The sequence below is a fragment of the Scophthalmus maximus genome, chromosome 17, assembly GCF_022379125.1.
Source record: "Scophthalmus maximus strain ysfricsl-2021 chromosome 17, ASM2237912v1, whole genome shotgun sequence".
NCBI lineage: Eukaryota > Metazoa > Chordata > Actinopteri > Pleuronectiformes > Scophthalmidae > Scophthalmus > Scophthalmus maximus.
The window spans coordinates 9578979-9600102 of NC_061531.1; the positions used below are offsets into that span (position 1 = coordinate 9578979).

At 45.3% G+C, this 21124-nt stretch overlaps 2 protein-coding genes across 6 annotated transcripts; one reads left to right on the forward strand and one right to left on the reverse strand.

Annotated features, from left to right (window-relative positions):
• Positions 1 to 7477: 7477 nt before the first annotated feature.
• luc7l3 (LUC7-like 3 pre-mRNA splicing factor) lies at positions 7478 to 13697 on the reverse strand. 4 transcript variants are annotated; one of them, XM_035615493.2, is made up of 11 exons: positions 13402 to 13695; positions 12893 to 12959; positions 12745 to 12784; positions 12521 to 12665; positions 12228 to 12305; positions 11801 to 11905; positions 11325 to 11486; positions 10567 to 10937; positions 10198 to 10385; positions 9865 to 10085; positions 7478 to 9670 (listed from the first exon to the last, which is right to left on the reverse strand). In XM_035615493.2, the coding sequence occupies exons 1-10, from the start codon at positions 13498 to 13500 to the stop codon at positions 9898 to 9900; spliced, it is 1443 nt and encodes a 480-aa protein (XP_035471386.1). In that variant the 5' UTR covers positions 13501 to 13695; the 3' UTR covers positions 7478 to 9670; positions 9865 to 9897. The 4 variants fall into 4 exon arrangements, with proteins under 4 accessions (XP_035471386.1, XP_035471387.1, XP_035471388.1 ...); XM_035615494.2 differs by having other exon boundaries at positions 7478 to 8135; positions 13402 to 13694; XM_035615495.2 differs by having other exon boundaries at positions 7478 to 10085; positions 10567 to 10934; positions 13402 to 13697.
• An 873-nt stretch (positions 13698 to 14570) lies between these two features.
• On the forward strand, positions 14571 to 20630 carry ankrd40 (ankyrin repeat domain 40). Of its 2 annotated transcripts, none has more exons than XM_035615664.2 (5): positions 14571 to 15114; positions 15839 to 15987; positions 16200 to 16844; positions 17064 to 17142; positions 17295 to 17471. In XM_035615664.2, the coding sequence occupies exons 1-5, from the start codon at positions 14981 to 14983 to the stop codon at positions 17341 to 17343; spliced, it is 1056 nt and encodes a 351-aa protein (XP_035471557.1). In that variant the 5' UTR covers positions 14571 to 14980; the 3' UTR covers positions 17344 to 17471. The 2 variants fall into 2 exon arrangements, with proteins under 2 accessions (XP_035471557.1, XP_035471556.1); XM_035615663.2 differs by lacking the exon at positions 17064 to 17142 and adding an exon at positions 18031 to 20630 and having other exon boundaries at positions 14573 to 15114; positions 17295 to 17476.
• The last annotated feature ends 494 nt before the right edge of the window (positions 20631 to 21124 follow it).

Genomic DNA, 21124 nt, shown 5'->3' on the forward strand with positions numbered 1-21124 from the left:
TGTGTGTGTGTGTGTGTGTGTGTGTGTGTGTGTCTTATACCTGCTCTTCGTTTGAGGTGAGAGTCAGGGGTTTGTCAGTCTGAGCTGTATTTTCCATTTCAATGCACGTCAGCGCATATGTCATTACTCATTGACTTCATCCCCCAAACACACACACACACACACACACACACACACACACACTGATACACACTTGGACACAGACGGACCTGTAACTAGAATATACCAACACTCATGGAAACAGTGCACATTCAATGAGGACCTTGATAGTTCTCAATATATATATTTACTTATATACTTATTTGCTACACACATAGTGATTTCCCTCTCAACTGGTTGACACATACTCACAGCAGACTTTGTTAACACAACATGTCACACCGATCTACTACTATTATCGTTATTATTTTCCCGCTGCTAATTCCCCCTTTCTTGCCCTTCTTTGTGTCTCTCTCCCTCCCTGTCATCCTTTCAAATCAGCGCCGGAGAGAGAGTAAATCGGTTGGGAAGAGGTCGGCTTTGCTCAGTGTCCGCCGTGTCCCCCTGTTATATCTTTGCTGGAGGTGAGCGTGGTGCCGATTTGCATCATTACACACAGCCAGCCACACCACCAGACAGCCATTAGTCGCTGCGAACGCACACAGGATGGGAAAATGAGTGAAGCCACACACGCGCATAAAAAAAACAAAGGGGGAAAAAAAAACCTACCAATGCTGAGACACAGTCTGGTACACACAAATACTGTACATCAGAGTAATGCCATCTGACATTGTCTGCAGCTCCGCGTTGGCAAGGATGACGACACACACACAAACACACACACACACAGGCACACACACACACAGGCACACGTGAGCATCCGTTGCCTCAGTGGGCTTCAAAGCTTGAGTTTAAGGTCGCCTAAATCTTCTGGTATTTCAAAAGCTGTCACTCTGAGCCCCGTTGTCTAACACTGCGGGAGACTACCTTGATAAACCCATCGCCCATCGCTGGCTGGTCTGCATAATCCCACTGCCGGGGAGGCATAAAAGACAGTGCTGCTGTCCGCAGAGCGTCAGAGGACAGGTACATGACTGATCTCTGTGCGGGGAAAGAGGGGGACGATCAATACAGAGCAAGCAAAGCCCCGGGTCGATGAAAGGCCAAAGGAGTCACAATGCAGAGGCCACGGCCCAACACTCTCCTATAGCGCCTCATAGTGTGATCACAGTGCATTAAAGTGTGTGTGTGTGCACGTGCGTGCGTGTGGTTTACTGTCTCCAAGGTGCCAGGGCAGCCCACCTTTTCTGAGCACAGCATGGATCAATAACTGCTAGGCAAATTTATTGCACCGATGGCACCTTGAGCTGGAGGGGGTGGGGGGTGGCAGGCCGTCTTCCAGGAATCACATGTTTGCGTGAGATTTACACCTTAAGGTTTCCTGGCGTTAAACATGCCTGTGGTATTGTGTCACGTGAAGGAGGAGGGGGACATGAGCAGCACAGCTATAGGCAGCCAGGCTTGGATTATTTGCTCGTTCCAGAGAAGATTAGCTATGGCGCCATATTTATGCACAAAAGACTACTTAGAGGCAAGCTGATGCAATTCTTCTGCATGATTTGAATTTGATTAAAGGTCAATTCTGAGGTGCAGAATAGCACACCATCACATGTACATGTGTGTGCGCGCCGCATCCCCATATGCACGCCTTCCATGGACGCAGACCTGCGGACTTTTGTAATCACCATAGCACCAAGTGTGTTTCACTCCGTTCCTATTCAAGCAGCCGCTCCGCTTTTGAAGTCCAACGCCAGGCTTTTATCTTGTTATCTTGTTATTTTTCATTGTATCCCCCTGCGTAATGCCGTGCAACGGCCCGAAGGGTATATGGAATACCCACGGCCCTCCCTTCTCAATCCACAACACGTGGCCAAAAATGACGGCAGGGGAGAGGGCTGCGAGAAGGGAAAACAAAAAGGGCCATTTTGTGTTTGAACTACAACAGAGGGGGGGATTTCCAGTTGACCATAGACCATGAGATGACGAGCCTAATTAATCATATGCATAATTAAGGGGAAGGAAAAGGGAAGCGGGTGGTGAAAGAGGAGACACGGCTGCATCTTCAGCACTTTCTTGGTGGGACATTAGAGAAGAACACTGGAGTGTGTGTGTCTGTGTAACAAACCTGCTGTGTGTGCTCGACCCGCACTCCAACAACAATGCTATCGTGGGCAAAGCATGCTTGAATAATTCAAAATGAAAAAGATCTGTCAGTGGCTTTACTTCATGTTATGACAAAGCGTGACAATTTTTTTCACTGTATTTTTTTTTGTCGTCGTAAGAAACTTTTATGTTCTTGCAGAATATGCAAAAACTTTATAATCCTCTGTTTCTTGTCCTTTCATTTCTAACCCTGACAAGTTTTAAAGTCGGTCTGCAGTTGACATTCACACATAAATCTAATAATTACATTTCCAATTGTTCTGTCATTTGAGAACAAATATAATCTCTGCAAAAATGACATCAAGTTCTCATTTAACCCTCTCGAGTGGAGAGCCCCAGTGTATCAGTGAGGATTTATTCAATGTGTATTAAATCAAATATATAGACATGTAAACAAACTCTTCCATAAATACCTCCTCACGGTAAAAGCACTGCTAATAATGAGATAATCTATGAAGCATCTTTAGGTATGTAACACATAAGGGTGTGACCGATCAAGTGGTCAATAGCAATGAACCTAGAGAACAATTATCAGTAGATTTAAATAAATAAACACATAAATAAAAGAGCAGCATGGATTCAGCGTGTAATGAGGGGCCTTTGGGTGCAACTATTTCAGATCGACAACTGAATATAGGGGGAGGTTAATGGTCTTCTAATGATGCTGGAGCTCATCACACACGGGGTCACAGCTCACGTTCGTCTGGTCAAACTTTGGCATCTTTTGGCCATTTGCTTTCCAATTGGTCAAATGAAAATTGGCTGAGTTCTTTGCTCAGCCAGACTTTGGTGGAGAATTGCTGTTTGTCCTGCTCCGGGTCCCTCTCCCCGGGGACACAGAGGCGGCTCTGTTTGCTGAATTGGTTTCCGAATTCACCTGGTGCATGTTTCCGTGCTCGGCGCGGCCGCCGGTTGTCATGGTACAAATTAGGCAGGGTCAGCTTGAGCCGTTGCCACGGAGACAGGGTTACATCGGGGGAGTTTAAATGCACCCCGTCCATATATCACATCCAGCTCATTTTTTTCTCTCTCTCTCTGCACCCTCGCCTCCTGTCTCTCTGTCTGACTTTTCCTGGGTTCATTACATCACTGTTTATCCAAATCGTCCTGTATAATGTCTGAAACCGACAGAGACACTGTGATCTTCCTCTCAGAAGTTAAATATCATCTCATTATTTTCTCCACACATGTTCCAAAGTTCTGTCTCTATCCACACGTCATGCAATAATTCAGCTCCTCGAGAAATCATGCAAGTCATTCTGCAGAAACATTTCTACCTCGTGTTTCTTTCTCTTTTTTTTTAAATCCTCTTCATTCTCTCTGCTTTTAGAGCTTTCAGGGAGGGAGGCAGCAGAGGGGGGGGACAGGCTTGTCCTCACTCCGACGCCCACTGAAGGCTTTGAGGTGGAAAGGCTGGATCGCTCACTGGCCGCCACCATGGTTCCAGGCGCCGGAGGGGACTCAACTGGGGCCAGGACTGCAAACACTGCAGCTAATAAAGAGGGGAAGAGGGAAAAAGAGAGCAAGAAGGAAGAGGGAGTCGGAGAGAGAGATGCTGGGCTGCTATTCATCGATTCAGAGCGCATTCCTGTGGTGGAGCCATCTGCCGAGGGAAGGAGGGAGACGGGGTGGAGGGCAAACAATAACGCATGATCCACTCTGGTGCCATCACTGCTATTGAGAATCTGAATTTGTACGGGTGAAACCTCTGAGTGGGTGCGTGAACCCAGGCGGTCTAGAAATACACGGGGCCAGAAAAATAGAAGCTCCGGTAGAATTCACTGCAACAAAGCAAACCCGACCTTTATGAAACTGATGCTGTTCAACTTTAGTGGCAGAAAAATTAGATGACTCAAATCTGAAGGGGGTTTAAAAAGGCAACGTTAGTGGTGGTTTGGCATGGATTATGAGTAAACGCCGCAACTGTTCCTCGTTGTGATTTGCCTAACCTTCACCGCACTGAAGAAACCTCAGAGACAGACGGTCCAGTGTGTGAGTCTGGCCCGTCAGAGGAAGGAGCAGATGGACACAGACGTACTGGATTAGGGACTGCCCTATGAACAACTTCATCCAATATTGGAATGTATGGTATCCTAGTCAAAACTCCACATATGATATAAAGTGGGAGAACAACAATGATTGGATATGATTGAACTTTTTGTTTTGTGACGGCACAAATGAAAAGCAGCAAATGTGAATTTCAAAAGAGCAAAATTCACTTTGTGGCATTTACATCCGTCGCCTTCTAAAGCGGGCATGTTGGTAAATCAGTCACAACACACTGAGTGATTCGTCCTGTATCTGTTGTTCGCAGCTGATTTTATACTACATGAAAACCTTCTCCTCCAGTCTGTGAAATCATTGCGGCCCCGTGAAGGCGGCACGGCGTGTTTGAATGAATCTGCAGCCTCACGTTTGAGAAGTGCCGCGTCACAGCACTTGTGTCATTGCACACGGCTGTCCACTTTGTTGATCTTCATTAAATCACAAAGGCTGCTTCGTAGAGAAACACCACACTACTGCACACTACACACACTTTACACATCGGGACTGGTCCTTCTGTACCCGGTGGTTTCGGTGGGTGATGTTGAATCCCAGCGGCACATAAATCCTGTGCATCATTGCGATTGGCTAGGAGCGAATTTATTCATTGCCACACCCTCGGATTTGTACTCCACCTTAGCCAGCACCTTTTTTGCACTTTGCACTGCTGCACCTTCATGAACCAAAAATAGCAGGTGCACTTAGACATTTTTTTGGACACGCATGTCTAACACAAATGACGTCATTTCTTTTGTGATTTTTCTTTTTTTCTTTCAGTATATCCACCATCCTCACACAAACATTACTACCGGCGTTATCCGGTCGCAATAACACATTAATGTCTGGCGTGTGACATTACAGCCGCCACTGCATACAATTGGAAAGATACAGTATAACCTACAGCATATGAAGGATTGCAGTGGGAGTGCTTAGATATTAATACTGTAGGTTGTTCCTGCCAATTGAGCTGGTACAGCTACAGTACATGCTGCACCTGCTGGACTAAATTAGGATTTTAACACTTGGTGGTACTACTTGTTTTTCAACAATAATACTTACAATGCTGCAGTTTGAGTTCATTTCTACAACCCCAATGCCAGTGTGCCGGGGACGATATCTAGTATCACTACATCACCTTTGATAACATAAGGGAATACTCTGTAGGATTCTGAATAAGAGCTGCAGCTGTGGAGGGATCCGGAGATATCCGTAGGCACCAGCTCAGCACAAATGGCAGATGGCTTTAGGGGGAAATTATATTTCCTCTTCAGAACATGACTGACAGCTGACATCAGCTGTGCGTGTGTGTTGGAGTTTCGATCATTAATCAGACAGCACGTCGACAGCACTGATGAATTGCCTTCTCCACTGCATAATCTACGCTCAGCTTCCCCTCCTCTCAAGCGCCACTCCAGATGACTGTGTGTCTACGTGAAAGAGAGTAGAAGTAGAGGAAGGAGAGGGACGATCTGTCTCCATTATTCTCCCTCACCCTGGTTATTTAGCATCACATCAGGTCGACTCCCTCCATCTCTCCCCATTGCCTCATGCTCTATCACTTTCACTGTCACCCGGACTATCTTCCTGTTGTTTCTTCCTTCTGTTTTCCCCACTCGCTGTGATTCTAACCCCGGGGGGAAATGCTCTCCTAATGACATGATACAGATCGTGTGTTGTGGAGAGAATGGGATGTTGCCTGAGTGAGACACACTGTTTAAAGTCAGCGACTATTTTCTGGGCGTCTCCCACACTCCTATCTGTGCGTGTGTGTGTGTGTGCGTGTGTGCGTGTGTGTGTGTGAGAGAGAGAGAAAGAGAGAAAGCACCCGATGACATGTCTCAATGTCTCAACAAATACAGGATCTGCACTGTTATGAACACACTAGGGGGCTTTTGGTGTTTCGGTCAAATATAGGTACACGCTGCCTCCTGCTGTTCAGTAGTAGGAAAACAACTAACACCTGACGCATGTTTCAATACTATTACAGTACACTTCCCAAAAGATAGATATAGAGCACTTAACTAAATTCAGCTCATCAATTCACTCTGCGTCACCGGATGCAGCTCCTAAGCACACACACATCTGCTGCTACCTGGTGCCATTGTTGACCAATTGTCTATTGTGCCATATATTTCAGCATCAATCCCAGAAATGACCAGACCACCTGCTACTTTGTGGTTCTGACTGGGACCAAGAGAGAAAGGAGAGGACACCTTATTTTCCACGTCAAGCAAATCCCGAGCGAGGAGACAAGGACTCATGGGGCAAGACTGAGCCGTCGCAGGGCCTAGAGGTCACAGCAGGGACAGTCCGCCTGCACTATCAAGTATGCTTTTGTACACGTGTAATTGATTGGTAATTTGCTCCTGGCGTAGACAAACACACAACTGAACTCTATTGAGATACAAGTGTGTAGAACTTCTATTTCCCCAGGAATAATGTTTTCTGTTTTTGGTTAGTTATTCTTCACTTGAGGTGAAGGTGAAGAACAGAGGATGTTCCATGTACGCATTTGGTAGGCCCTATGAGGCGAATTGTGATTTATGTATTTTTGAGTATGGGCTACACAATTAAATTTGAATTGGAAAACAAAACTGTTCCACAAGACCAGAAGCAGAGCGCTTTTAATTTCAAGCCTTTTCAGCAGAGGGAAATGATGAAAGAAACCATGCAAGGTGACAAATCTCAAAATCTATCCATCTCTGGCATTCATCAAGTAGGATGATGACAGTTCTTGAGAAAAGGCTTTTTCTGTGTAGTGAACCTTCTGCAGGGTGCAAGTTGGAAACCCAGGCTATTCACAGACCTGGACGCCCAGTTGCTAATTAATAACGCTCATCTGACAAACGCCCTGCAGCGTTCTCCACAGGCACCAGGTTTAGAAAGGTCAGTCCCAAGGTACGAACACCAGCCCTGGGATGTGGGCCGTGTAAGGGGCACATGGTTTATGGGTGGGAATAAAGGGAAACAAATGATTGGAGGGAGATTAAGAACTAAATGTAATGTAAGTGTGCCGTCCGAGATGTTTGGTAGTGTGGTAATAAAATGAGTGTTGACATTGCTAATTTCTAAGTGAAAAAATGTATTGGGTATATACTTTTTTCTTTTTTTGTAAGTGTAGTTCAGTGACTTTAACTTTTCACCATGCACCTTAATACACTGCACTAAGATATCATCTTGCAGACAGTCCCATTAGTGGAATTTGTTTTAAGGAAATAAACACAACTTTGAAAAGTTTTTTACTTTTTATTCATCAAGACAACATGGACATTAAAAGCAGAGGATAATCAAACAAATCTTCAGTCTTCAAAACCCTTTGATCAAAATGAAATCAGTTTATTTTACAATAAGGGGACACGAGCAATCAATGTGAGCTCTAAAGTGGAGGAGAAAAGAGACACGCCCTATCATGGTCTAACACTGTACATACGCTTTCAACTGACTTCTTTTAAAAAAGGGGGGGGGGGGTCAGGAAGTGAAGTGGAACCTGACAGAACCAAAACAGATCACAAGCACGGTTTTGTTTTATTTCATTTTCACTAAATGCCAAGAAACAAGGAGGATGTGTCAAAATAAGAAAACAAAAAAAAAACCCACACTGAGCTTCTCTTCTACGTTTGGTATTTAAAGTGATGTCTGGCTTCTCGACCAAGAAATACATCAGATGAACCACAACTACCCTCATTCAGCCAAAAGATGCGTAATGGAACATGAAAATCAATCAATTTTTTTTTTTTTTACTCTCCTCATTTACACATGTATGTTCATGGTTTTGAATAAGCCACTACACATCTGTGGTTCACCTTGTTTTTAAGCAGCGAAGTGTCAGGTTCAGGGTAAGGATGGTTGCGCTCTTCCACTTCTTCCTCCACCAGATATCCCAGCTTCCCCTGTTGAGCAAAACATGTCCAAAAAGTGCAATGTTAGAAAAGGACCCGCAACATGTCCTTTTTTTAGTAACGACGGCTGCTACCGGAGCAACAACATCATCTACAGAATGACGACTAGTCAGAATATGTTCCTTAGTTTAGTGACAGATGAGAGTGCAGAACAAACACAAGAGACACTGCTAATGATGCACAAGTACAATCTATTTAAGTAACACAATATGAGGTATGAAGTTCTGACTGCATTAGGTAAGAATATCCTGCTATTTTCTAAATAGTGTGCAGTATATTTTATTTTTTTGGACTGAAGTTTGCAACCTGAACGACACCCAAAGTTCTGGTCACTACCTTAGATATAAATATTTCTAAAAAAAATAAATATCAGTGACAGAACTGTTTGATATTCCCCTTTCCAATCTGAAAGTGCACTTGACATGTTTTATTAGTGTATCTGGTTTTCACTTAAAGGTACAACCACATTATCCTACCAACCGGACAAATGAGACATTCGAATAACCTTTTTTTTTTTTAACTCGGTCCTGAACAATACAGTACGGGGAAATGAACACATCAGTGACAATTTCAGGTGTTGGTATTGGTATATCAAGCAGGCTGTCTGTGCATCTCAGCGTTTTTAAAAAAATGTGTCTCTCTGACATTTCTACCAAATGAACTTTTCCCCAAAACTTAAAGAAACAGTTAAAAAATATATATACACAATTAAGCTGCCAAGTTCAAGTTTTGGAGAAGTAAAGAATTTTTTTTTTCTGACAGGCAACAGCATTCAGAAATGGATGTGGGTAGAGAAAGGAGTACCTGGGGTGAGTACCTGCACAGTTTGACAGTCAGAGTATCCATGATTTTTAATTTGCCCTTTTTCTCATGTGGTCTCGCTCACAGCACCAACGCTGTGTGAGGTATGGAAGTCAGCTGCAATTCATTCGATAAACCCTACCCTCCAGTTAGTTAGTTACGTTAGGCCCCTGCCCCCAGTTGCTACAACCCCCCCACCCCCAAACACACACTGCATGGCATTATCAGGCACAGTAATGCTGGGCAACAAATCCATGGCAATCGAGTTATGATTCAGCAAAAGAAATGAGGCTAAAAAGTATGTCTGTGTGTTTACATGCGAGAAAGTGAAAATCCCCACGATAAATGTGGAGATATACAAACATGTAGACACACCCTGGCTTAACGTTCTCCCTCTGTGGGGTGTATTATCTCAACAAATGAAAATCATAACAATTTTCCTACCTAAAATTACAAAACAATTTTTTTTTGATAAAAACAGGTAAACACAGGCAGGAACTTTGGATTGGCAGGTTAGTGTTTTCTTTTACTGCCATTTTGTCCACAAAGACAAAAAAAAGTATACATCTATAAAGATCAAAAACCGATACAAAACGAGCGGTACCTCCGGGCATGTTTGCTCAGGGCTACACTGGCCTTTCCCTCTTGGCTCTGTGTGAATGTTTTCTACCTTCTTCTCATTCATCGGGCCTAGTCCTTCATCTTCAGTGCATACTTATGATGCACTATTTGAAAACAGGATAAAGATATATGCATATAGTACATAAGACAAAAAAAAAAAACATAAGCATTGAACTGAACTTAAACAGGGTGGGGGGGAGAGGGGGTGGGTAGGGGAGATGGGAGAGGTGGAGGAGGGGTGGGAGGGTGGTGGGTTGGGTTGAGAGCCAGAGGAGAGCGAGGAGGAGGACGCACTTACCTGAGCCTGATCTGAGGTCCTATCAGATCAGTTTTAATTGGACTGAGTGTCACCTTCAGAATGGAAGAGTTCTTGCTGGCCATTGAGCAGAGGGGAGGAGACAGAGGCGGCCACCTCCGTCTCCATCGGTTCCGCCTCGGACGAAGCCTTGATGGCAGATGCATCGCCGTCAGAGTGCTTGTCTTTCTTAGAGCTGCTCCTCTCCTCCGTCGCCTTACGTTCTGACAAAACATACACAGCCGTCAAACAGTCGCCCATTTTTTTTTCCCTGTCCTGTTTAAAGTCAAGGGTTTTTGGTATCGTTGTCAGCACCAGCCACTCCGAAGCCCTCACCTTTGTCTTTCGACGAGCGCCTGTCCCTCTCCTTCTCTCTGTCCCTGTCCCTGTCCTTGCTGCGGCTGCGGTGGCGGTGGGATTTGCGCTCTGAGCTGCGTGACCTCTTCCTGTCACGACTGCGGGAGCGACGCTTTCTGTCAGAGCGCTCGCGGCTGCGCCTCCTCTCCCTGTCTCTATCCCGGCTCCTATAGGAAGAAATGGGCGACATGTATTTTATTCAAAAAATAAATAATAACCTGCATGAAGTGTAACACAGAGATGTATTCCGTCTATGACAGAAGCACTTTGCCTTTTTAATGTGACACTGTTGTTATTTGACCACCAACAATATGTTGGTCGACGTGTTAGGAAGATGACCAGTGGTACCTGCTGCGCTTGCGTTCCCTCTCCCTGTCCTTGTCTCTGCTCCTGGACCTCCGGCGATCGCGGGACCTGCTCCTTTTCCTGTCGGACGCTCGACTGGAGTGGCGGCTGTTGGAATGGCTTCGGCGGGCCCTCCTGTCCCTCTCCCGGTCTCTATCTCTGTCCCGTTCTCTGTCTCTCTCCCTCTCGCGCTCCCGCTCTCTCTCTCGTTCCTTCTCCTTCTCGCGTTCTTTCTCCCGCTCCTTCTCCTTCTCTTCTTCCTCCTCTTTGCGCTTTTTCTCCCTTTCCTCCCTCTCTCGCTCGCGGTCTTCCTTGTCCTTCTTCAGCGCTGGGTTTTCACCCGGGGGCTCTTCGGAGCGACGGCGTAGTTTCTCCTTGGAGCAAATCAGTAACAAGCCTCTTAAAATCAAACATTGCCAATGTGGAAAAAACTATTTGTTCATCATTCACAGAAAAGGAGAGAAATATGTATAACCTTCACCTGCAACAAAGTGTGATGGCTTAATTTAACATTATGAGACATGAGATTAGACTTTTTAAGTCTTTGTTTCTGGGAATACATTTTAACAATGGCTCTTTTTGAGTCCAAGTATTTTTCTAAATGAGAACCTGAAAATTTGCCACAGTTCTGTCACAACCGGATTTGCTTGTTTTTCCATTTCTTGTGTAAGAAAAATTAAACAACTTATCATTCGCAACCAAAACATATCTCATCCCCTCTCCCCTCTGTATGTTGTCTTTGTGACGGGTGACCCTGTTACCTTGAGCTCCTCTACAGTGGATTTGATCTTGGCATAGCCCATGTGCTGTTTGCCCATCAAGTGGTCGTCCACTCGGGACTGTGCGTCACCCACAATGAGGAAGGCCCCACACACCTCACACACCTCCATCTGTTTCTCCTGGGCTGCAAAGCTCTCAATGGTCTGAATAAAAAACCCAGACATTAAATTAGAAAAACAAAGGAATAACCAACATATTTCTGTCGCTGAGTAAGTTTGCTGACCTTTTTTTGAGGATAATGAATAAAAATCTGAGAACTTGTTGCTAAGGAAAAGCTTTTGGCTCCCCATGATTAATGTCATTGGCACCAGTGAAATCATTTTCATTCAAGCTAAGTTTGACTTTGATTATTCGTGGATGAATAAACCATGTTTGTTGAGAAGTAGCATTACATGACCAGCGCCTACATTCCCCAACATTGTCCGTGGGCCGATTAGCCTGCAGATGGATGACTCACCGAGGGGTTGGAGCTGAGCAGCTCCCTCTCCTCCTTCAGCTGCTCCACCAGCTTCATCATTCCCTGGGCCTCCTCCACTCTGCCCTCCGACCCCAGCTCCTCAATCTGTGTGAAAGCAAGAACAGAAATGAGACAAACTGCCACTTTAATCACAATGCGACATCATGACATTGACAACTAGATGTCTGAGGTATCATTGAGAATTCGAATTGATGTTTTATAAGATCATTCCATATCAATGTTATCTGAAGATACCTTTTTTTTTTTAATATAACATGATCCGGCTGTGATAAAGTCAATATGTGATGGATGTTCAAATACCAGTGTGTTCTTGTTCCAGTAACGTCCAAGTTGTCGAGCTGATATGGACTAATCAGTTATAATGAAAAATATCTATTCATGTCAATTAACCAGATTCGTTACATACCTGTTCAACTAAGTCTTCAATCTTCTCTGTAAGAACCTGAGCCTTCTCCTCATTCTTTCCCGCTGGACCAGGGCCCTGCTGTAATAAACACACTGCATCTCAGGTACAACCCCACAGCCCACGTTCCTTTTTTTTCTTTTTAGGAGACACTCTTCTACAATAAAAAAAAAAGTGTTTACTGAATAAGCAAAAACAATGCTTTGTGACAACAGAGACCACGCGGGCGTTCTTAAAAAGGGAACGGCAATAAGAAAAAGTTGCAGATCAATGTCCCAAAACCCAAAGCAACCAACCCCTGCGTTCTGCTGAGCCTGGGAGAGTGCGAGCCGGGCATGGCCTCTACGAATCCGCCGCTCCACCTCGGCCAGGAGCGACTGCAGATAGCGCAGGAAGTCTCGCTCGTATCCCTCCTTCATGAACCGAGAGCTCTTCTCGTACCTGGATGAACAAAGGAGCAAGTTACCGAGTGGAAATATATCAATTCGCGCAGAAATGTACTCCATGAGCCTGAACTTACACTTTCCTGAGGTTCTCATCGTGGATTTTCTCACAAGGGCCTGAGGGGGGAACGAACAGATCAAGTCATTATGATCTTCCACACAACAGATGCACGTGTGTCAGCTGCAGCTGTAATACAGAATGATGAAAGTCAAGTGTTGACTCACCCAAGTCGGAGCGGGTGTTGGTGAACAGCTCCGCCGGACAGAAACCACACAGGTAGTATCGACAAACCTAAATGTTGAGAAAGGGGGAGAGACACATTCAGTAAATAGTACAGAGCCTGGTCCCATTGGATCACGCTCCGCATGCAAACTGTGAACAAATCCGCTCTGCACGTCGTTCGAACTGCAGGGGGGTTCAATACGAAGTGTCGTCCCCTGGGACTCGAACGACCAGCGGACACGAGAAGTGGCCAGTGGCCATTCCTCCCACCGCTCGCCTTCGATCGAGAACCACGACGCGCCTTCGCGAACATGCCTCGGCGAACCCGCGTGAGCGTGATCCATATGTCGCAATGTCTCCATTCCGTGTGTTTGCGGGCGAGGATTGCAATGGACACGCGACGGCGGCCCGTCGCCCACCCACTATAACCCCGCGCGTCTAATGTGATTGAAACACCCTGTGCTCCCTGATAACAGTGGCTAGGCCGACGTTAGCTCGCATGCTAACTTACGCTCTCGTCGTCCCACCGCACGTTCGCTCGCTTCTCGTCGGGGGCCAAGTTTCTATCTCGGCCCATCAGCTCGTCGAGCAACTGGGCAGCTGAGAGCATGGTGGCTGTCGTTGTAGTTGTTGTTTTTTGAGGGGGCTTAGGGAGTTTTGCCTTGGTTTAAAAAAAAAATGCGGCGGTATCTGCCGAAGAGCCCGGATCACACCATCTATTGCGCGCAAAGTAGCTCTAGTCAAAATGGCAGACGCCGTGACAACAACGCCCGTGCGTGGTTTAGCGACGAGCGTCGGCAGCTTCCTCGGCCTCTGAACCGGAAGTACATCTCTCATACTGTATCGACGGTGTTGGACGTGTCATAGGAACTTTATGAATATATATAGATAGAGATAGATATATAGGTGTGTGAAAGAGAGGGAGAGAAACATGATTAAATTAAAAATGATTTTCAACTTGTTCTCCTGTGAAACCAGACTTTTTATTAATCTAATGTGCAAACTGGCTGATGCAGTACCAAACCTTGACCACTGGAGGGTGGTATTTCTCTGATGTGTGAAAAGGTCACTGCCGCAGTGAAACTTACAAAATCTAGAGAGAAATACGTCAAAATGAGGAATCATCATCTTCTCTTGAAAGTTCAATAAGTTCAATATCCGAAACGTCGTTGCGGGTGATAATATTGCTGTGTCACAATGACAGGAACGGGCGGATAAGAGTGAATTCTGACTCAAATTGATTTGTTTAATTTGGATTCTTTTTCATGCGGGATGGAGGGTAGGGAGGGCGCAGGTCGGGTTGGGGTGGGGAGTAAAGGTGAAGGCTGGAGGGTAAGGAGGTTGGGTGGCGGGTCAAGGCTGAGGGGAATTGGGAGGGTACGGGGGTAAATCTGTCTCTCTCCTCTTCATCTCCTTCCATTCCATCTTCTCCTCCTCTCTTTCCATTTTTTTTACATCTTCTCTGCCTCTTCCTCTGCTTCTTCTCCTCCTTCTTTATACTTAATAATAATAATAATATAATGATAATAATATTATTATTATTTAAAATTACACAATTATATTACCATAGCAAAATAACTACACTCTGTACATGTATAGTATGTTTACATAGGAGCTTAGTGAAAGGGGAAACTAAATAATGAGGGCATTCATGGGGGGAACTAACGTTTGGCCCCGCCGGTGTAACATGTAAATATGTCCCCCGGTGAGGCAGTGGTGTGCACGGCAGCCCCGCAGCTCTTCTGACTGACAACACTGGTGCATTGGATTGAACGAGAGCGCCGAGTGTCGGCAGCGGAACTGAGCAGCACAAATCAATGGCGAGGACGGAACCTCGCGCCTAGACGACGCCGAAGACTCCGACCAGCAGGACAAGAAGGTTCCTGTGTCGCCGAAGCTATTTTTCCGCGCAGCAAACTCTCCGCTACCGCCCGTCAAGCTAGCAGGAGGTGGCGGCTAGCCGGGCAGCTAATGTTAGCCGACGCGGGGACATTCTCAGTGGGAGTCGTGAGGCGATCGTCGCTGACCACCCGATCCGAGAGGAGTTGCGCGAGTCCCATGCCCTCGCCGCGCTAGTCGCCTGCACCAAGATGTCCACGACCTCGCTGGATAAAGAGCTACAGGAGCGGCTGAGAGAGGCGTCCGCCATCGGGGACATCGACGAGGTGCGGACGCTGGTCGAGAGCGGAGTGAACGTGAACTCCCAGAACGAGATAAATGGATGGTGAGTGTGTGTTTCATAATCCAGCAGGTGCCGGTTTGATTCAACGATCTGTAAACGCGCATGTGTTCGGGGGCTTTATTGAAAAGTTCCGCGCAGAATGAAAAACTGCGTTGGGGATTTAAACCTCTGAGCTTTATCCGATTAGCCTGAACGAGGCTTATCAGTCAATCCTGGCCTGTCGCCTTTCCGTTCTCTGTTCAAGCAGCACACACACGCCCTGTGTGGTGGTGGTGGTTGTCATATGTTTCTGGTCAGCTCTCAACAACAGATATGAGTTGAGGATATTAATTTACGGCCAAGGCTGTTCTCATTGCCATAGTTAGTGCAATGACTCAATTCTCTCATCACAAACATCAGATCATTTTACACATTTAAAAACTTGAGCTGGCGAACAATGAGCACTAAATTGAAACAATGTTGTCGCGTTCCAACATTTCTTTCAGTCACGCTACGCAAACACAACTTTTTGCCTGTGCTCAAAACCTATGGAGTTCAAAGTGTACCCAGGTCTCGCAACGCACGCACACGGCCCTTGTTCAGGTGGCGGTTGATTCCAAGGTCCGAGTTAAATACACAGCCTGTGTTGAACCCTGTTATTGTCATCTTGAAATGATCCCTCCGGTATAGACGATCTTTTCCGTACACGTACGGTCATTTTATATGAACATATGTTGCAAGTGTTTCGGATAATTAACCTGCGTTCTCTCCTCAATAATCCAATCAGGACATGCCTGCACTGGGCATGCAAAAGGAACCATAAGCACATCGTGTTCTACTTACTCAGCTGTGGAGCGGACAAAGAAATCCTCACGGCAAAGGATGAGCTGGCCTCGCAGCTCACATCCAAACCAGAGATCAAACGGCTGCTCGGAGGTAACATACACACTCCTCACTCCTCTTGTTCCCGTCACATCATTGAGTCTTTATATGTCAGTTGCACATGATGTGTTAGTTGCATTTCATATAGTCCATGGGATACTTTTACACGTAATGCACAGGTGAGTATTAGTGGTGTAACTGTATCTACAGCTGTTTATGGCTTTGGCAGAGATAAAAGCTGTAAAATAACCGTCTTTTTTTCACAGTTGAGGTGGAGGAAGTGCCTGAAGTCAAAGAGCCTGAATTGCCAATCATTCCCAACTACCTGTCCAACCCGCCCTTCATGTACTCCAAGATGGATAACAAGTCGGAGGTCATCTTAGCACCGCAAGTCATACAGAATGGTTCTGAAGAACACGAAGAGGACACGCACAGCGATTCAGCCTCCTCTTCTCCAACCCACGAGCCTCAGAAGTCACAGAGCCTAGTCTCGGACGGCCCTGCTCCTCCTTCACACCCTGCTGCCCACGGCCAAGCCCCGACAGGGGAACTCATTCCTGTGACTGAGCAAAATGGCGTTTCACCCAACCCGCCCTCATCCCACAACCACACTGTTGTTAACTGCACAGTGCCCATGGACCTATCAGTCGAGCCGCACCTCGTCAACCACGCTGACCACCCGCACGCGGTGGGGCACAATGGCACCATGTGCTCACCACCATTGGCCAGCCCCGGCTTGGCCAGCAACAGCGGGAACCAGGTCCAGGCCCAGGCCCCAGTGACAAGCGCGAACCCAACCATGAGCCGGCAGCAGTCGATCCCACAGCAACTGAGCTACGGCCAGGCCGGTGGGACCATGCCCGCCTTCCAGCCTTTCTTCTTCACTAGCACCTTCCCCGTCAATGTGCAAGGTGAGAGAAAAATCATTTGTTTAATCACCTCTAACCCTCTGTCCACACATATGGACCAGAAACTAACAGGATATCATTCATTGTAAATTTAATCTCTGAAAATCATCTTCTGGTTGACTGCAGTTCAGGCTTTTATTTGGCGTGGTTGCTTCTTCTTGGGGAAGTGACTGTTGGTGCACAGGAATGACAACACTCTTTTTTTTGCCCGTGCTTTTGCAGCCAACTCGTCAAACCAGAAAGGGTTGTTGGTGGATTTAGTCTTATTCACTGCAATGACTGAACATTCACAGGGTCACAGGTAGAGACAGAAACACCTTTAAGAGTTAATCACATCAAACAGTATCACGGTGATTACCCTGCACGCCAGCTTTAATCAGTGACACACCTTGGGCCAAGTCTCAAGCACAATGCATTTGTTGATAGAGGCACCGCTCTGCTCCTTCCCTGTAGAGTTGGTGCTGAAGGTCCGTATCCAGAACCCCAACGCACGGGAGAATGACTTCATCGAGGTAGAGCTGGATCGCCAGGAGCTCACCTATCGCTCCCTTCTGAGGGTCTGTTGTCGCGAGTTAGACATCAGCGCTGAGCACGTGGAGAAGATCCGCAAGCTGCCAAACACCATGTTGAGAAAGGTATGGGAGCGTTTGTTTTTTCGTCCAGTGTCATAACTCATAATGCCAGGTCTTGATGGTTGCTCTTTTAACGAATAAAAAGCTTATTTTTTTATTTATTTTTTTACACTGGTTCAGATTTTACATATTTTCTATATTGGGAAAAGATGCACTGTGTGGTGAAAGGCAATGACAATACTTTATAACACTTAAGCCTAATCTAAAACCACACTCGCTCTCAGTCATAAAATCTAAACACAAAGACACGATGCACTTAGATTCCATGTGACAAGCACTATCTCAGGAATAATATTGTGCCTCATTATAATATTGCCCATGTTTATGATTGCAAATCTCTCTCTGTCGCTCTCTCTCGCTCTCTCAATAAATCTGCTAGACATCCAAGAAAAAAACTAGAATTAGATGAAGAATCATGCTTTTTTTATAGTTTTCTTCGCTGTCAAATAAATCCACATATAGCGGTCTGTACCGCTCTGTAGGTTAAACAAATGATTAGTAGATGAATTGGTTGTTGATTTTTTTTTTATTAAATGTGATTTTCCCTCCATGTCCAGGACAAGGACGTGGCTCGGCTGCAGGACTTTCAGGAGCTGGAGGTTGTGTTGGAGAAAGCCGAGGGCCTGTCCCTGTTCTCTGGGACCGGGGCCCTAACAGACAGACCCTGCTACAACATGAAGGCCTCCCGCCTCACCTACTAGAGCTACTGCAGACCCCGAGGTCTCTTTGTGTAAGATGGGCTTCTGTAGCTTCCCCTCCAGCAACCATAACCAGTTGCCTGCCCGGGTCCCTTGTTACAGCTTTGTTCGGGTTTGGTGTTTTAACAGTTTTCTAACTGGGATATCCCTCTTCTTTTTTATTTTCAAGTTCTGTAGCTATTGTCCTCCTCTGGCCCTCCTGCCGCTTTAGTGTACCCAACCAGTCCTAAGCGATTACTGATGCATGGTGTACTCAATTATGTGCAAAAGTATTTGGGCCCCTCTCTCCTCTCTCTATCCGTTTTTCTCCTCCTGCTGCACTTTGTGCCAAGGCACTCGTGGGACAATGGGGGGGGGACGTTGGCAGAATGCCTTCCTTATGGACTGGACTTGAATGGGATTCTGCAATAGCCCTATATGGATACATCCCCACGCTGGCTGTGAACTATAGTCAGAGTGGAAAATTGGTCTGTTTGAGATCTGGAGCAAAGGACGACGGGAAGGATTTACATAACTGTTACTTGATAAGTTCATCATTAGTCCGCAGAACAAGACAAGTTGCAGCACAGTGGACTTGCACAAGGCAACTTGGATTTCTAACAAATTGACCTACAGATGTGTTATCAGATCGTCTAGCTGGCGTACACACTTTCATACAAGCTGTAGGCATAAACCTTAGTGTCTTTGCCGGCAGAGGGCGTCCATGGCCGGCCCAGTTCTTAAGGTGGTGTTAATCTCACAGTGGGTGAGATTTAGATAACTTTAAACCAATAGTACTTTATTTTGCTGACCACACATGCAGTGTGCTTCAATCTGTATCCACACATGAATGGATACATTAGAATAGGGGTATTCCCTTCATATTTTAAGTCATTCAGTCGTACACTGTGGAAAAGGAATAATCAGTTTGTTTAGAATTATTCTCGTTCTTGCATTATCACTTCTGCTTTTCAGGATGTGTGGCTCAATTCAGTCAACATAACATTTTAACTGTCAACTGTAAAGTATTTATTTTCTTTTTTTTTTTGAGTCATGTTGATTCATACTAATCGAGGCTGTGCATTTGCGCTCCAGAGTAACAAAGTTCAAGCTCACAGCCAAGGTTGTGCAGGAGGCTCGCACTGAAATTTATCACACAAACGAATTTCCTTCGTTGAATATTTTCCGGCATTGTCTTTCTGTGTAACTGTAGTTAGAATCAAAACCAAAAACTAATCTAGCCAGCAAAGATACTAACTGCAGAGAGATTAGATTTTCCCTTTTTTCAAGTGAAATGGTAAAGAAATTCGATACAGCAAAGGATCTTGGGTCTTACGATTGAGTGCTTCCGTTTTATCTCCGACACTAATCCGAATGACTATTTCTGCTCCTCTATCTTGCACTGTGTCGCTGAAAGCAACACGGACGATCAATATATATATATATGGTGTCACTTTGCTTGTCGAGGCCACTCTAGCGCTAATATGTACTTGTTTTTATTATCAAAGAAGTAATTATTTAGATTTCTGTCAATGTTTTCTATTTGTTACCTTAATTGGAGGCGTTGCCGATGTTGTCTTGACTGGGGACAGACAACATGACTATTTATAAAAATTCTTCCACTATATATCAAGAATTTAATTGGCCCATTGTGTCAGACAGTAACGTTGCTATGCTGCTTTCATCGACGCATTATATTCCTTTAATTCTCAGTGCTGGGTCTCGTTCATTTGGTTGCGCACTACACGTCATACAATCAAAAGATTTCTTACCCAGCGGTAACTGTTTACTGTTCAGATCTATACCTGATGCTCTTACTGTACTTTCAATTTTTTCGGATATATTTTTTATTAATTCATTTTCTTCTTGTTTTTTTAACCAGCTTGGCCTGTTGTGTTTTGTGTCAAAAAGTAAACTGTCAAGCAACAAGCAAGAGTTCAACAATGGGAGGAAGCGGTGAGATGCTACTGTTGAAGATGAGTGCAATGTGGGGGGGGGGGGTCTGTTTCCAGGAAGTTTACGGTGAGGCGACTGCTTATTTCATATTCCCAATTCTGTTAAATGCTTTAAGGGGAAGTTGTGCCACGTGTTTAAGGCAAGAGCTTGGATGAGAAAGTGAGAGCATGTGGGTGGGGGGGGGACTAGAGAGAAGACCCCTCTGGCGTGTGGTGCCATGGGTGAGTGAGAGCAGCATGTCTCAAGTTGATTTTTTATAGGATCCTCTTTGATTCTGTGGAAAGGACATGACTGACTGACATTGTGTTTGTGGGGGGGTGCTTACTGTTCTAGACAAAGCAGAATACAGTTTGAATTAACCTATGCATTCAGAGTCTGATATTTTTATATACAGTGCGGCCTGTGTACTTGCAGAAATAATCTTAGGCACTGTTAAAGTCGTGTGTTGTTGTTTTTTTCTTGTTGTTTTTTTTATTTTGTTCTTGAGACCTGTATCTGTTCTTTGATAAAAGCATGGTGAACTACTTGATCTCTTCGATCTTTTTCCTCTCAAACTGGCCTTGTGTCTTAGAAAAGCTTTACGACTAACTGAAGTCATTTCACTTTGATAATTCCCCAGTTGTGTTTCAGCCGAGATCCACTAGAGGGAGCAGAACAGCAAATATTGGCTTTAGGGTGAACCACATACTCTAGTAGCAGGCGTTACGTGACACACAATAATTATGATAATAATAATAGGATCGATTTTTATGTCCTTAGTTTAATTAATGTCACGTATTTTAATATTTTCTGTGTATATAACGACCCATGTCATCTTTCTCATGAAATGCACCAGTGTCTGGATGCCTTGGTCCTTGCTGTGCAAGAGGATGCACCTTCAGTACTCGCGATGAAGCGTTAAAGATGCAAAACACCGAGCTAAAATAGAACCACTGTAATGCAGGTCTACAATAGGTCAATAAAATGTTTCCTTCGGTTTGGATGTATGAACTGTGTGGCAGGAACGATATTTGTGTAT

Excerpts from the sequence above, each read along its gene's own strand:
- luc7l3 (XM_035615493.2), bottom strand. The coding sequence starts at position 13,500 with ATGCTCTCAGCTGCCCAGTTGCTCGACGAGCTGATGGGCCGAGATAGA. Across the intron at positions 12,666-12,744 it reads GATGAGAACCTCAGGAAAGT|GTACGAGAAGAGCTCTCGGT; the intron begins GTAAGTTCAGGC and ends TTGTTCATCCAG. Across the intron at positions 11,906-12,227 it reads TTGAAGACTTAGTTGAACAG|ATTGAGGAGCTGGGGTCGGA; the intron begins GTATGTAACGAA and ends GCTTTCACACAG.
- ankrd40 (XM_035615663.2), top strand. The coding sequence starts at position 14,981 with ATGTCCACGACCTCGCTGGATAAAGAGCTACAGGAGCGGCTGAGAGAG. Across the intron at positions 15,988-16,199 it reads GATCAAACGGCTGCTCGGAG|TTGAGGTGGAGGAAGTGCCT; the intron begins GTAACATACACA and ends TTTTTTTCACAG. Across the intron at positions 17,477-18,030 it reads CAAACACCATGTTGAGAAAG|GACAAGGACGTGGCTCGGCT; the intron begins GTATGGGAGCGT and ends CTCCATGTCCAG.